Below are 13252 nucleotides of genomic sequence, written 5' to 3' on the forward strand. Positions count from 1 at the left end.
TCGAAATGGTCGGTAATCTGTTTGTTGACTTGGCTTTCGAAGACCTTAGCAAAGCAGGGTAGGATAGATATAGGTCTGTAGCAGTTTGGGTCAAAAGTGTCCTCCCCTTTGAAGAGGTGGATGACCGCAGCTGCTTTCCAATATTTGGGAATCTCAGACGACATGAAAGAGGTTGAACAGGCTAGTAATAGGGGTTGCAACAATTTTGGCAGATCATTTTAGAAAGAAAGGGTCCAGATTGTCTAGCCCGGCTGATTTGTAGGGGTCCAGATTTTGCAGCTCTTTCAGAACATCAGCCGACTGGATTTGGGAGAAGGAGAAATGGGGAAGGCTTGGGCGAGTTGCTGTGGTGGTGCAGTGCTGTTGAGGTAGGGGTAGCCAGGGGTAGGGGTAGCCAGGTGGAAAGCATGGCCAGCCGTAGAAAAATGCTTATTGAAATTCTCAATTATAGTGGATTTATCAGTGGTGACAGTGTTTCCTATCTTCAGTGCAGTGGGCAGCTGTTCTCCATGAACTTTACAGTGTCCCAGAACTTTGAGTTTGTGTTGCAGGAAGCACATTTCTGCTTGAAAAAGCTAGCCTTGGCTTTTCTAACTGCCTGTGTATATTGGTTTCTAGCTTCCCTGAAAAGCTACATATCACGGGGGCTGTTCGATGCTAATGCAGAACCCCATAGGATGTTTTTGTGTTGGTTAAGGGCAGTCAGGTCTGGATTTCCAAATGTATTCACCAAATGACGATTGAAACTGTGTTTTTTGAATAAATTATGATTGACAAATAATTTTGAAGGTACTGCATAACTATAAAGCTCACTCCACAATAGATACCGCATTTAAAACAACTGGGACCTCGGAAAAATAGGTCAAAACATGACATCAGTGATCCTCAGGTCAGAAAGTCAGAGTTCTAGAAAGAGGCCAGAGTTTCCGAGTCGGATGGCTGTACAAATCTCCATTTTTTTTGCCCAGTTAGAGTTTTTAATGCACTGAAGTCTGCTATTTCGGAGTTCCGAGCTTCCAGTTGTTTTGAATGCGGCATAATTGTAAATGCCTAGGTCTTGCAAAATACTTTTTAAAAGTTTTTTTCAATTATAAGCATTTTTCTTTGCAGGACAAGTGTTGTCCTGACTTTCAAGAATGCCTGAAATGCTTCGCCTTGCTTTTCTGGTTGGCTGGCAAGTTTCACCTTGCAATTATTTCTGATCTACAGGAGTGCAAGTCTCACCATGGCACAGACCCTGGGCGATACGATGGCACATGATGATTATTAGAATATGGCAATTATTCCATTCTATCCATGCTGGCTTTCGCGGACTACCTGAGACATAAAACAGATAGGTGGGAGGGAAATGTATTAATGCCCAATTTGCCTAAAGGGGTAAATGGAAACACTTCAACCACAACATTTTTATTCAACATTAGGTTTTTGCGCAAACTTATTTTTTAGGTGTGGTATCATTATGTCCAGCTGTTTTCATCGACACAAGATGGTTCAATGGAAAGGCACTCTAGCTGGCAATTGTCACATGTATTTCTATGCAAACTTTCTAAATCGCGAAATCACTGGACAAGTTAATGACAACAGCTGGTGACCTCAAGCAGCACCTGTGTGAGCGTTCTGTCCTGTGTGATTGTGACATCATAAAGAACTCCTCTGTGATTGACTCCATAAAGAACTCCTGTGCTATTGTAACACCACAATGCGATTCTCCCTTTGTTGCTTAGACCAGTGAGTGTCTGAGCTGTGGAGTCGTTGTAGATCAGGTTTGTCATGTCTCTGTCCACAACAGACTCCAGCTGAACAGCTCTCACGTAACATTGCCTTCTGCTCGTGTGTTCGTCTGTGTGTTTACTAAACAAAGTCTGTACTAGGGCTTCACCTCTTCCCAATGCTTTATTTGTCCCATTTTTGTCAGAAAGGCTCAGTCAATGTTGGCACTGCAGTTCTCTGACTGTCAACTAGAGAGCAGTGTAGCTTGTCAGAGTCTGTCAGGATGTGGGCCAAAATAATTAGAACAGAACATGGATCACAGGCCAGTTTGGTGTTTCTGTTATCGCATTGAGAGAGGTGTCAGTGTTTGTGCAGCTGGGAGTGAAATCAATATTCACAAGGAGCAGCAACGTGTGTGTGTGCACACTTTTGAGTTGTGTGTGCCTTCTCATTAAAAGAGGAAACAAATCACGTTTGAAAAATATATTTTTGTGATCTATTCAACAAATAGACATGGAAGCAGCTCACACAACACGCTGATGAAGGATGTAAAGCCCAAACATCCCTGATGCAGTGAAAACATTGAGTAATGAAGTACGCATTATGCAACACCCATCACATTCCCCTTTTGTTTGAGCAGCTCACACTATGGAAAGTATTTTACCAACACACGCACTCACTGTTGTTTTCAGCCGGTCCAGATTGAACCTTTTCAGGCGTACTCTTCGAGTGGATACTATTTCCAGATGCTGCCTGCCTGGGGTTGTTTGTGCGTCTTGGTCAGCTGCTAAGTGCAAATGGTGTAGTGTTTTAAGGGGATGAACAGGGGTCGTCCTAATAACCTTTAAACTGTCAGATGGAGCTGTGTGTGTCAATATACTGTACCTGGATTAGATAGGCCTAGGTGTGTGTGTTTCTGAGGGTAATCTAATACACTGAGAAATGCATTGTTTGGGGTCATGATCAGGAGTGTGTGCGTGCATGAATCAGACTAATGTTTTGTGTCTCTCGACATGTACCTCCTTGACCACCAGCAGTACAGTAGTTGCACTACTGTTCCAAACCATGCTGCCGAAGGTCAACGGGTGTTTTCTCTCCATTGTTCTATGGAAGGAGCACAGAAGTCCCCAAAACAACATCCAAGGTCTTTTAAAACAAATTGAAGCCAAGTTGTTTTAGTTTGGGAGTCAGCAACAGAGGTAAACGACTGTCCCGCCCCAACATCTATAATGGAAAGAGAGACACTGCTCTGTGTATTGACTGAGTCACTAGTGGTTGGACATTGTCAACAGGGGGACGTCACTTTTATATTGTTCACTGTAAAAGTCCCCTGGCACAAGTACAGTATTAACGGCTGGCTGGCTGGCTGTGTCTGTCTTTGCAGAGTCATAAATGACTGATTTATCAATTCTAATGACACAGCGGTCAGGTGATTGGCCGCCTCAGGCTTCCACAGGTTGTGATTGGCTATGTCAGGGCGAGGTGTGACTTTCATCAGATACCTTTTATTGTTCTCGATAGATTACGTGCATCCTGCATGCATGAATACAGCAGACGTTGTATTGAACCCAGGTTGCCAATGTGACTTGGACTGTACTAGCCCTCTGAGCTAAAGCCTAGGTGACCCACGCCACCTCCTCTACACATGTACATACGTTTATTTGCTCAGATAAAATGACACAAACCTCTGCTCTGTATGCAAGGGCCCTACAACAGAAATGGGTTACTGAACAAATGAATCAAACCCTGGTATGAGCTGGTTCCAGAGAGGAAATCGACCAGGAACGTCTTTCACAGTTTTACTGCACCCTCTTGCATCAGACTTTGGGTTAGTGGACTTCCCTGTTTATCTGACCACAGTGATAGCGTCTTGTACCCCACAACCTTCCATCAATCAGGCTTTGGATAACCACTGTTTATCTGGTCACAATGTTAGTTAGTCAGTGTTCCTTGTGTTAATCATTACCTCTGAACCTGATTACTCACACAAGCACACGTTTGTTTTAATGTCCTTGTGGGTCTAAACAATTGTTTCCCATTTAAAATATCAGTTTCCCTAAGCCTTACCCCTAATTCTAACCTTAACCTCTAATTCTAACCTTAACCCTAATTCTAATCCTAAACCTAACCCCTAAGCCTTAAATTGCCTTTTCCCTTGTGGGGACCTGTGAAATGTCCCCATTTGTATAGATGTTCCTTGTTTTATTATCATTGTCAGGATGTCTGGTCCCTACAAGGATAGTAAAACCAAAAAAACACACTTGAGTCTATGTCCCAATACTTAAACTTCTCAGAACATGCAGCCAGGTGACCTGATATGAGGGTCTAGAACATACAGCCAGGTGATATGGGGAGGGACTAGAACATACAGCCAGGTGATATGGGGAGGGACTAGAACATACAGCCAGGTGATATGGGGAGGGACTAGAACATACAGCCAGGTGATATGGGGAGGGAACATAGAGGTGATATGGGGAGGGACTAGAACATACAGCCAGGTGATATGGGGAGGGACAGCATACAGGTGATATGGGGAGGGACTAGAACATACAGCCAGGTGATATGGGGAGGGACTAGAACATACAGCCAGGTGATATGGGGAGGGACTAGAACATACAGCCAGGTGATATGGGGAGGGACTAGAACATACAGCCAGGTGATATGGGGAGGGACTAGAACATACAGCCAGGTGATATGGGGGGACTAGGCCAGGTGACTAGAACATACAGCAGCTAGAACAGCCAGGTGATATGGGGAGGGACTAGGGACTAGAACATACAGCCAGGTGATATGGGGAGGGACTAGAACATACAGCCAGGTGATATGGGGAGGGACTAGAACATACAGCCAGGTGACCTGATATGAGGAGGGACTAGAACATACAGCCAGGTGACCTGATATGAGGAGGGACTAGAACATACAGCCAGGTGACCTGATATGAGGAGGGACTAGAACATACAGCCAGGTGACCTGATATGAGGAGGGACTAGAACATACAGCCAGGTGACCTGATATGAGGAGGGAGGGACTGAGAACATACAGCCAGGTGACCTGAGGAGGGACTAGAACATGCCAGGTGACCTGATATGAGGAGGACTAGAACATACAGCCAGGTGACCTGATATGAGGAGGGACTAGAACATACAGCCAGGTGACCTGATATGAGGGACTAGAACATACAGCCAGGTGACCTGGTATGAGGAGGGACGAGAACATACAGCCAGGTGACCTGATAGGAGGGACTAGAACATACAGCCAGATGAGATGATATGAGAAGAGAATAGAGCTAAAGAAAGGAAACAATTGTATGAGTGTAACCGATTTGTACCAGTCAGGCCTTCCATTCTCTGTAAGCAGTTTTGTGAGAGGTTTTATTTCAATAGGTCAGTCCTGGAAAAACAAGGAGAGATGAGGTTAGAAATAGCTGCTGGGACTGTTAAACACCTCCCTGTTGTATTCAGGTAATGTTTACCCTCATTTTACCAGGAAATCAAAAGCATTATACCAGTTTCTTAAAGTGGAACTGACAGCATTTTAGCAACATGAAATCTTAACCTGTTCATAGACATCTCAGGAAGATTAAAAATAAAAAAAACATTTTCTGACAAGCGAGCACTTATGGTCGTTTTCACGTTTCATTAATTCTTAGAATGTTTTTTTTAGATTTTTTTTATTTAACCAGGCAAGTCAGTTAAGAACAAATTCTTATTTTCAATAACGGCCTAGGAACAGTGGGTCAACTGCCTGTTCAGGGGCAGAACGACAGATTTGTACCTTGTCGGCTCGGGGGTTTGAACTTGCAACCTTCCGGTTACTAGTCCAACACTCTAACCACTAGGCTACCCTGCCGCCTCATGTCTGGGAATTACGTTTACTAAGTCATTTGTGAAACTGCTATAGCAATATAGATTGCTATAGTGGCTGTGTCTTTGGACAATTGAATAGACACGGCAGTAAATAAAACCCAATAAAAAACATCTGTCTCGTCCAGGGCCGGAGTCTCCGCAGACCGGTGCACCATAGACAATCAGAGCTACAGTAGGCCTTTAAGCAAACAAGCCATTTGCTACACAGGCCTGTCATCATTCACTTTGAACTGGACTGGGTGTTTACAGACCGTTGCAACAGCTTGACTTTAGATCATTAGAATGCATTCACCAAAAGACACAAAATACACCTGAATGGATTTCTAAAAAATATGTCAATACCACGGTAGTCCCCTTACATTTGGGAACTTTACAGTCCTATTGATCAAACAACCATGAAAGGTAGGCTCTCTCTCCATTATGCACAGTACCAGTCAAAAGTTTGGACACACCTACTCATTCCAGGGATTTTCTTTATTTTTACTATTTTCTACATTTTATAGAATAATAGTGAACCATAAAATAACACATATGGAATCATGTAGTAACCAAAAAAGTGTTAAAACAAATCAAAATATTTTATATTTGAGATTCTTCAAATAGCCACCATTTGCCTTGACAGCTTTGCACATGCTTGGCATTTTCTAAACCAGCTTCATGAGGTAGTCATTTACATTACATTTAAGTCATTTAGCAGACGCTCTTATCCAGAGCGACTTACAAATTGGTGCATTCACCTTATGACATCCAGTGGAACAGTAGTGCATCTAAATCTTTTAAGGGGGGGGTGAGAGGGATTACTTTATCCTATCCTAGGTATTCCTTAAAGAGGTGGGGTTTCAGGTGTCTCCGGAAGGTGGTGATTGACTCCGCTGTCCTGGCGTCGTGAGGGAGTTTGTTCCACCATTGGGGGGCCAGAGCAGCGAACAGTTTTGACTGGGCTGAGCGGAACTGTACTTCCTCAGTGGTAGGGAGGCGAGCAGGCCAGAGGTGGATGAACGCAGTGCCCTTGTTTGGGTGTAGGGCCTGATCAGAGCCTGGAGGTACTGAGGTGCCGTTCCCCTCACAGCTCCGTAGGCAAGCACCATGGTCTTGTAGTCAGCTGGAATGCATTTCAATTAACAGGTGTGCCTTGTAAAAAGTTCATTTGTGGAATTTCTTTAATGTGTTTGAGCCAATCAGTTGTGTTCTGACAGTGTAGGGGTGGTATACAGAAGAGAGCCTTATTTGGTAAAAGACCAAGTCCATATTATGGCAAGAACAGCTCAAATAAGCAAAGAGAAATGACAGTCCATCATTACTTTAAGACGTGAAGGTCAGTCAATCCTGAAAATGTCAAGAACTTTGAAAGTTTCTTCAAGTGCAGTCACAAAAACCATCAAGTGCTATGATGAAACTGGCTCTCATGAGAACCGCCACAGGAAATGAAGACCCAGAGTTACCTTTTCTGCAGAGGATAAGTTCATTAGTTACCAGCCTCAGAATATGCAGCCCAAAAAAATGCTTCCGAGTTCAAGTAACGGACACATCTCGACATCAACTGTTCAGAGGAGCCTGTGTGAATCAGGCCTTCATGGTCAAAAATGCTGCAAAAAACACTACCAAAGGACACCAATAAGAAGAGACTTGCTTGGACCAAGAAACACTAGCAATGTACATTAGACCGGTGGAAATCTGTCCTTTGGGCCAAATTTGAGACGTTTGGTTCCAACAGCTGTGTCTTTGTGAGACTCAGAGTAGGTGAACGGATGATTTTCGCATGTGTGGTTCCCTCCGTGAAGCATGGAGGTGTGATGGTGTGCATTTCTGGTGACACTGTCTGATTTTATTTAGAATTCAAGGCACACTTAACCAGCATGGCTACCACAGCATTCTGCAGTGATATGCCATCCCATCTCGTTTGCACCATCTGTTTTTCAACAGGACAATGACCCAACACACCTCCAGGCTGTGTAAGGGCAATTTGACCGAGGGTAGCCTAGTGGTTAGAGAGTTGGACTAGTAACCGGAAGGTTGCAAGTTCAAACCCCCGAGCTGACAAGGTACAAATCTGTCGTTCTGCCCCTGAACAGGCAGTTAACCCACTGTTCCTAGGCCGTCATTGAAAATAAGAATTTGTTCTTAACTGACTTGCCTAGTTAAATAAATTGAAAATAAAAATGACATGACATCCTCCTAGCAGCTAGCTAGCTATCTAGCCTACGGTAAGCCCTGTCTTTTTAACTTGTTACATCCACAGATACGCTAGCATATTAGCCACATTATGACTGACCTGTGATCATTGCCTTTGCTAGTTTGATTGTATTGACGTTCCCAGCCTTAGTTACGTTTGTCCGTTTTTGTCCAAAATATTGAGTCATTGAAACAGTGCATCTGTGATTTCCAACCTGATAGCAATATTGTTTGGACAACCAAGAAACGTATTGGTGAATTATATTAATCATGTATTGAACTGCATCATCTATTCTGTCAACAATGTCTTAGTGTACGTCATGGAATATAACCTATTTTTAAATACTCTTGGTTTTGTAGCATAAACTGGGAATTTCACATTTTTGACTGATATTATGATTGTCTGTTTCATATCTGCAAAGTAGTTAAAACCGCTGTCTGTTCCACTTTAATATCAAATAGCAGCAGCCAGGTGTAACCTTGCAGGTCAGTGAACAGCAGCAGTACAGTGACGTCGTGGGAGCAAAACATACACACTCACTCTAGTCCAAGGGGTATTCAACTCTTCTCCTACGAAGTCCGGCTGTTTTTCTGTCCTACTTGATAATTAATTGCACCAACCTGGTGTCTCAGGTCTAAATCAGTCCCTGATTAGAACAATGAAAAAGGTGGTGGAACTGGCTTGGGCGTTCGAAGTTGTTTGAGGGATCTAGTCCATGTAGTGTGGTGGAACTGGCTTGGGCATTTGAAGTTGTTTGAGGGATCTAGTCCATGTAGTGTGGTGGAACTGGCTTGGGAGTTCGAAGTTGTTTGAGGGATCTAGTCCATGTAGTGTGCCCCACTGCATACAGGAAGAGGACTGCCCAGACACCGGTCGGCTAAACTCAGAGAGACACACACACAGAGTATACCAAACATTAGGAACACCTTCCTAATATTAAGTTGCACCCTCCTTTGCCCTCAGAACAGCCTCAATTTGTCAGGGGGGGGGGGGGGGGGTGGACTCTACAAGGTGTGGAAAGCATTCCACAGGGATACTGGCCCATGTTGACTCTATGCTTCCCACAGTTGTGTCAAATTGGCTGGATGTCCTTTGGTAATGGAAAAAGCAGATGTTCTTAATGTTTTGTATTCTCAGTGTATATGTATTGGCATTTGGCACCAATCCAGTCAGGTATTGAAGGTTATCTAAATAATGTACTAGCAGGAAGTCAGGAAGGCAGGAAGTCAATCAGATTATTAACACACTAATCAATTAGTAAACCCCATCCCGTCTCAGCAAGGATTACTGTGTGTGTGTATATTTTTGTGAGCCTGGTGTGAGTGTTTTTACATGTGGCTGTAGGGTCACCATGGTGATAAGTGTGTGTGTGTGGACACAGACCCAGTAACATGGCTGGTCCAGCAGAGTGTCTGGTGTTTTTGTCCGGCATCCTCTGTCTCATTGAAAAGTTCGAATTTCAGTGGTCCAACCAGAGAGGTAGATGAGCTAGGTTAGGGTTTCCCAAACTCGGTCCTCAGGACCCCAAGGGGTGCACGTTTTGGTTGTTGCCCTGGTGCTACACAGCTGATTTCAAATCAACTAATCATCAAGGTTTGATTTGAATCAGTTGTGTAATGCTGGGGCAAAAACCCCTTGGGGTCCAGAGGACAGAGTTTGGGAAATCCTGAGCTAGGAAGAGGAACATTCCCGTGTGTGTGTGTGTACACACACTGCACCTTTTCCTGCTTTCCCACTCACAGTTCTGCAAACATGAGCTCAGCTCCCTAGTGAACAAGGTTTCCGCAAGCACAGCGATATCCTCCATGTGTGTTTTTGTGTGTGTGCTTGTTAGAGATGGAACGATTGAAAGAGAGAAGACGTGTAGTGATATGAGGGAGAAAAGAATGTGGTAAGTGGGGGAGAAATAAAGAGCGATGGAGCAGGAAGGTGATGATTGGGTCATGAGTGTTCCTCTTCCAATCAGTTAGCAGTAGAGGTTGAAGGGTTTCTCTGTCGTCAGCTGTAGAATCCAGGCTTTAACAGCTCTGAATATTATATTATTAGCTTATTGGAACCACTCATCAGTATACAGTGGGGCAAAAAAGTATTTAGTCAGCCACCAATTGAGCAAGTTCTCCCACTTAAAAAGATGAGAGGCCTGTACTTTTCATCATAGGTACACTTCAACTATGACAGACAAAATGAGAAAAAAAATCCAGAAAATCACATTGTAGAATTTTTTAATGAATTTATTTGCAAAAATTACAGGCCTCATCTTTTTAAGTGGGAGAACTTGCACAATTGGTAGCTGACTAAATACTTTTTTGCCCCACTGTATATAACCTTATCTATTCTATATACATCTGCTATATGTTAGGATTAAATGTGTCTGTGATTTGAAATTAAATTGATAGATTGCATGTGATCATGGAAGGATTAAATCTCGTTTGTGTGTGTGTGTGTGTGTGTGTGTGTGTGTGTGTGTGTGTGGCCGGCCCATCAGGTTAATCAAGGGCACTACAGCAGCATCGCTGCACACTGCTGAGCCATAATCAATCTAACCACTACACCGCATGGTCTTTCCTCTATACCACATAGTTGAGGGTCGAGGACAACACACACAAACATTCAGCCAGACACACCCTGAGACTATACAAGCAATTACAAAACATCATACACAGACCAACACACAATGTGGTGGGATTAGGATGCTACTTGTTGTCATTTGACAGCTGAGAATATGAACATGTTTTTTGGTTTAAGCCTGTATTTTCCACAACATGAAATGTAGGCATAGGCCACCTAATACATTGAAATCAACATGCTTGCTTCACAACCAGATAAACAACCCCGGCTAGGACCTGGCTCATGTTCTCCTCGTGTTATCTGATTGCTGTTGGATTTCCCAATCTTTGTTCCGTGTTTGTTTCGTCACGTTCTTTACTGGAAGGAAGCTGAAAACAGCCGTGTGTCGTGTGTCGCTGCCGCAAGGCAGAAGGCGACCTTTTGGCGCAGATCTAGGATCAGCTTTCCTCCACATCCTGTAACCATAACGATCATTGGGGAGAACCACCAACGCCGATCTAAGATCAGTGTTTATGGCTTCAGCGCTACACCTTCTATCCCTGCGGAGCCTGGATTGAAGCACATGTGCGCAGTCTCCTCCCTTTCTCCCGGGAAGTAGTATTTACCGCAGACCAACTGCGGGTTGGGAACATTCAGGATGTCATCATCTGAACAGAATACAGCTCACAGGGATCAGTCTCTCCAGCCTCTTGATCCAGTCAAGCGTTTATTTGGCACCGATAATGAAGTGTATCTGGAGAGCGAATTGTGAAACGTTGAACTTCTGTTTTTATATTGATTTGATTTGTTTACATTTGATTATGTTAGTGTTATTACATATGTTGACTTTGGACTAAACACAGCGGACTCGCGTTGTTTGGTGTGCTAGTGATTTGGTGCTCGTGCTTGAACCGTGTATCTGGATGAAATAAGAGTTTGAGGTTCTAAAACTGGACATCAGTGGCGTGTTTTTCGGTGTGTCCCCGATCGTGGTCAGTGCTGTACAGCGGTTCATGGTCACCCGTGCGTAACCAATCACATGGCCGCTCTGGAGTGAAGCAAGCCTCGCCACAAAACCACAGGTCGACCCACTCCCGTCCTCCACATCGCAGCGATGCCTCCCGGTGTTGTAGCCCCGTCTCCACGGAGCTCTCCTGTCCGGTGCTTCTACGCCTTGACACCGTACTTCATAGAGGACTCTGTCATCTCCCAGAGCAAGATTGATCAGCTGTAAGTTTGCAGTTAACGGCTCCAGTTGAGCCCTGCTCCAATCTCTACCTTCATATACCCCAGTCAGTTTGCAGCGAAGCAGACAACTCAAATGCGGCATTTACACTTAGCTACATATTTTTTATTTCGCCGTTATTTAATCAGGAAGGGCTCATTGAGATTTTGAAATGTACTTTTCAAGAGCGTCCTGGCCAAGATAGGTAGCACCATGTCATTACACATTTAGACAGACATGAAAACTATGATCTAGTAAAAAAAAACATTCACAAGAGTATAACAATATCATAAAACATCTAATTAAAAACATTGACAGGTCAGGGAATCAGCCTCAATCTTTCATCAATGATTTAAAAACGCCAATCGGGACATTTTTAAGGCGTTCCAAGACGATGGCGCAGAGTACATAAAAGCCCTTTTACCAAATTCAGTTCGGACATTTGAAACAGTTAGCAGGATAAAGTCCTGCAAATGAAGAGTACCTACCACATTTCTGAACAATAAAAATGTCAAAAGAAAATGGTAGGAAACCCCAAAATGGCTTTGTAAATAAAAGTATACCAGTGACTGAGCATAAGATTGAGTAGAGAAGGCCAGCCGATCCTTGTATTTAAAGTGCGGTGGTGCGTGAGGGTTTTGCAGTTTTAAAATAAAGTCCAATGCTCCGTGTTAAAGGGTGTCAATTGATCTCAAACACTGAGCGGAAGCATTCATATATAAATATCACCATAGTCTAGTATAGGCATAAATGTAAGTTGTTGAATATGCATTTTAAGAGGCCGTCATCAATTAAAATTCCAATATATTTATAGAGACTGTAACCTCATATCTCATTGCCCTGACAGGTGGTGAAAGGTTCAGAGGTTTATTTCTTGCTTTAGAAAACACCATTAGTTTTGTCAGTATTGAGGATTAACTTCAATTGACACAAGGTATGTTGTGCTGTTTTTGTCAAGGGCTTCAGTGATATCATTTAAAAACCTTCATGACTGTTGTAATTGTGCTATGCTTCTTCCTGAAGCCCGATTGGTACATTGATCAAATAGAGTTAGTATATTAATAACTCTTTTAGCTGTTCACTCACAAAGGTTTCAAGTATTTTCACCAGGAGTGACAGCTTTGAGATTGGCCTATAATTATTTAAGAGTTGGATCTCCCCCTTTAAAAGTGGTAGGACAAATGCTGATCTTCCAGATTTAGTGAATTTCATTACATTCCAGGGTTAGATTGAACAGAGATGTAAGTGGTTCAGCTATGAAATCAGCTGCCAGTTTTACAAAGCAGGGATCCAGAAGATCAGGACCTGCAGGATTTCTCCTTTTTTTCACCTTTATTTAACCAGGTAGGCTAGTTGAGAACACCTTTATTTAACCAGGTAGGCTAGTTGAGAACACCTTTATTTAACCAGGTAGGCTAGTTGAGAACACCTTTATTTAACCAGGTAGGCTAGTTGAGAACACCTTTATTTAACCAGGTAGGCTAGTTGAGAACACCTTTATTTAACCAGGTAGGCTAGTTGAGAACACCTTTATTTAACCAGGTAGGCTAGTTGAGAACACCTTTATTTAACCAGGTAGGCTAGTTGAGAACACCTTTATTTAACCAGGTAGGCTAGTTGAGAACAAGTTCTCATTTACAACTGAGACCTGGTCAAGATAAAGCATAGCAGTGTGAACAGACAACACAGAGTTACACATGGAGTGAATAATTAACAAGTCAATAACACAGT

General features: G+C 43.2%; 1 protein-coding gene across 1 annotated transcript in view; it reads left to right on the forward strand.

Annotated features, from left to right (window-relative positions):
• The first annotated feature begins 10948 nt into the window (after positions 1-10948).
• The window catches only part of ssh2b (slingshot protein phosphatase 2b), a 23816-nt gene continuing 21512 nt past the window's right edge, over positions 10949-13252 (forward strand). Inside the window, 1 exon segment of the mRNA XM_029688869.2 lies at positions 10949-11526. Within this exon segment, the coding sequence (XP_029544729.2) occupies positions 11411-11526 (116 nt within the window). The 5' untranslated portion in view covers positions 10949-11410.

Source organism: Oncorhynchus nerka, linkage group LG19, assembly GCF_034236695.1.
Source record: "Oncorhynchus nerka isolate Pitt River linkage group LG19, Oner_Uvic_2.0, whole genome shotgun sequence".
NCBI lineage: Eukaryota > Metazoa > Chordata > Actinopteri > Salmoniformes > Salmonidae > Oncorhynchus > Oncorhynchus nerka.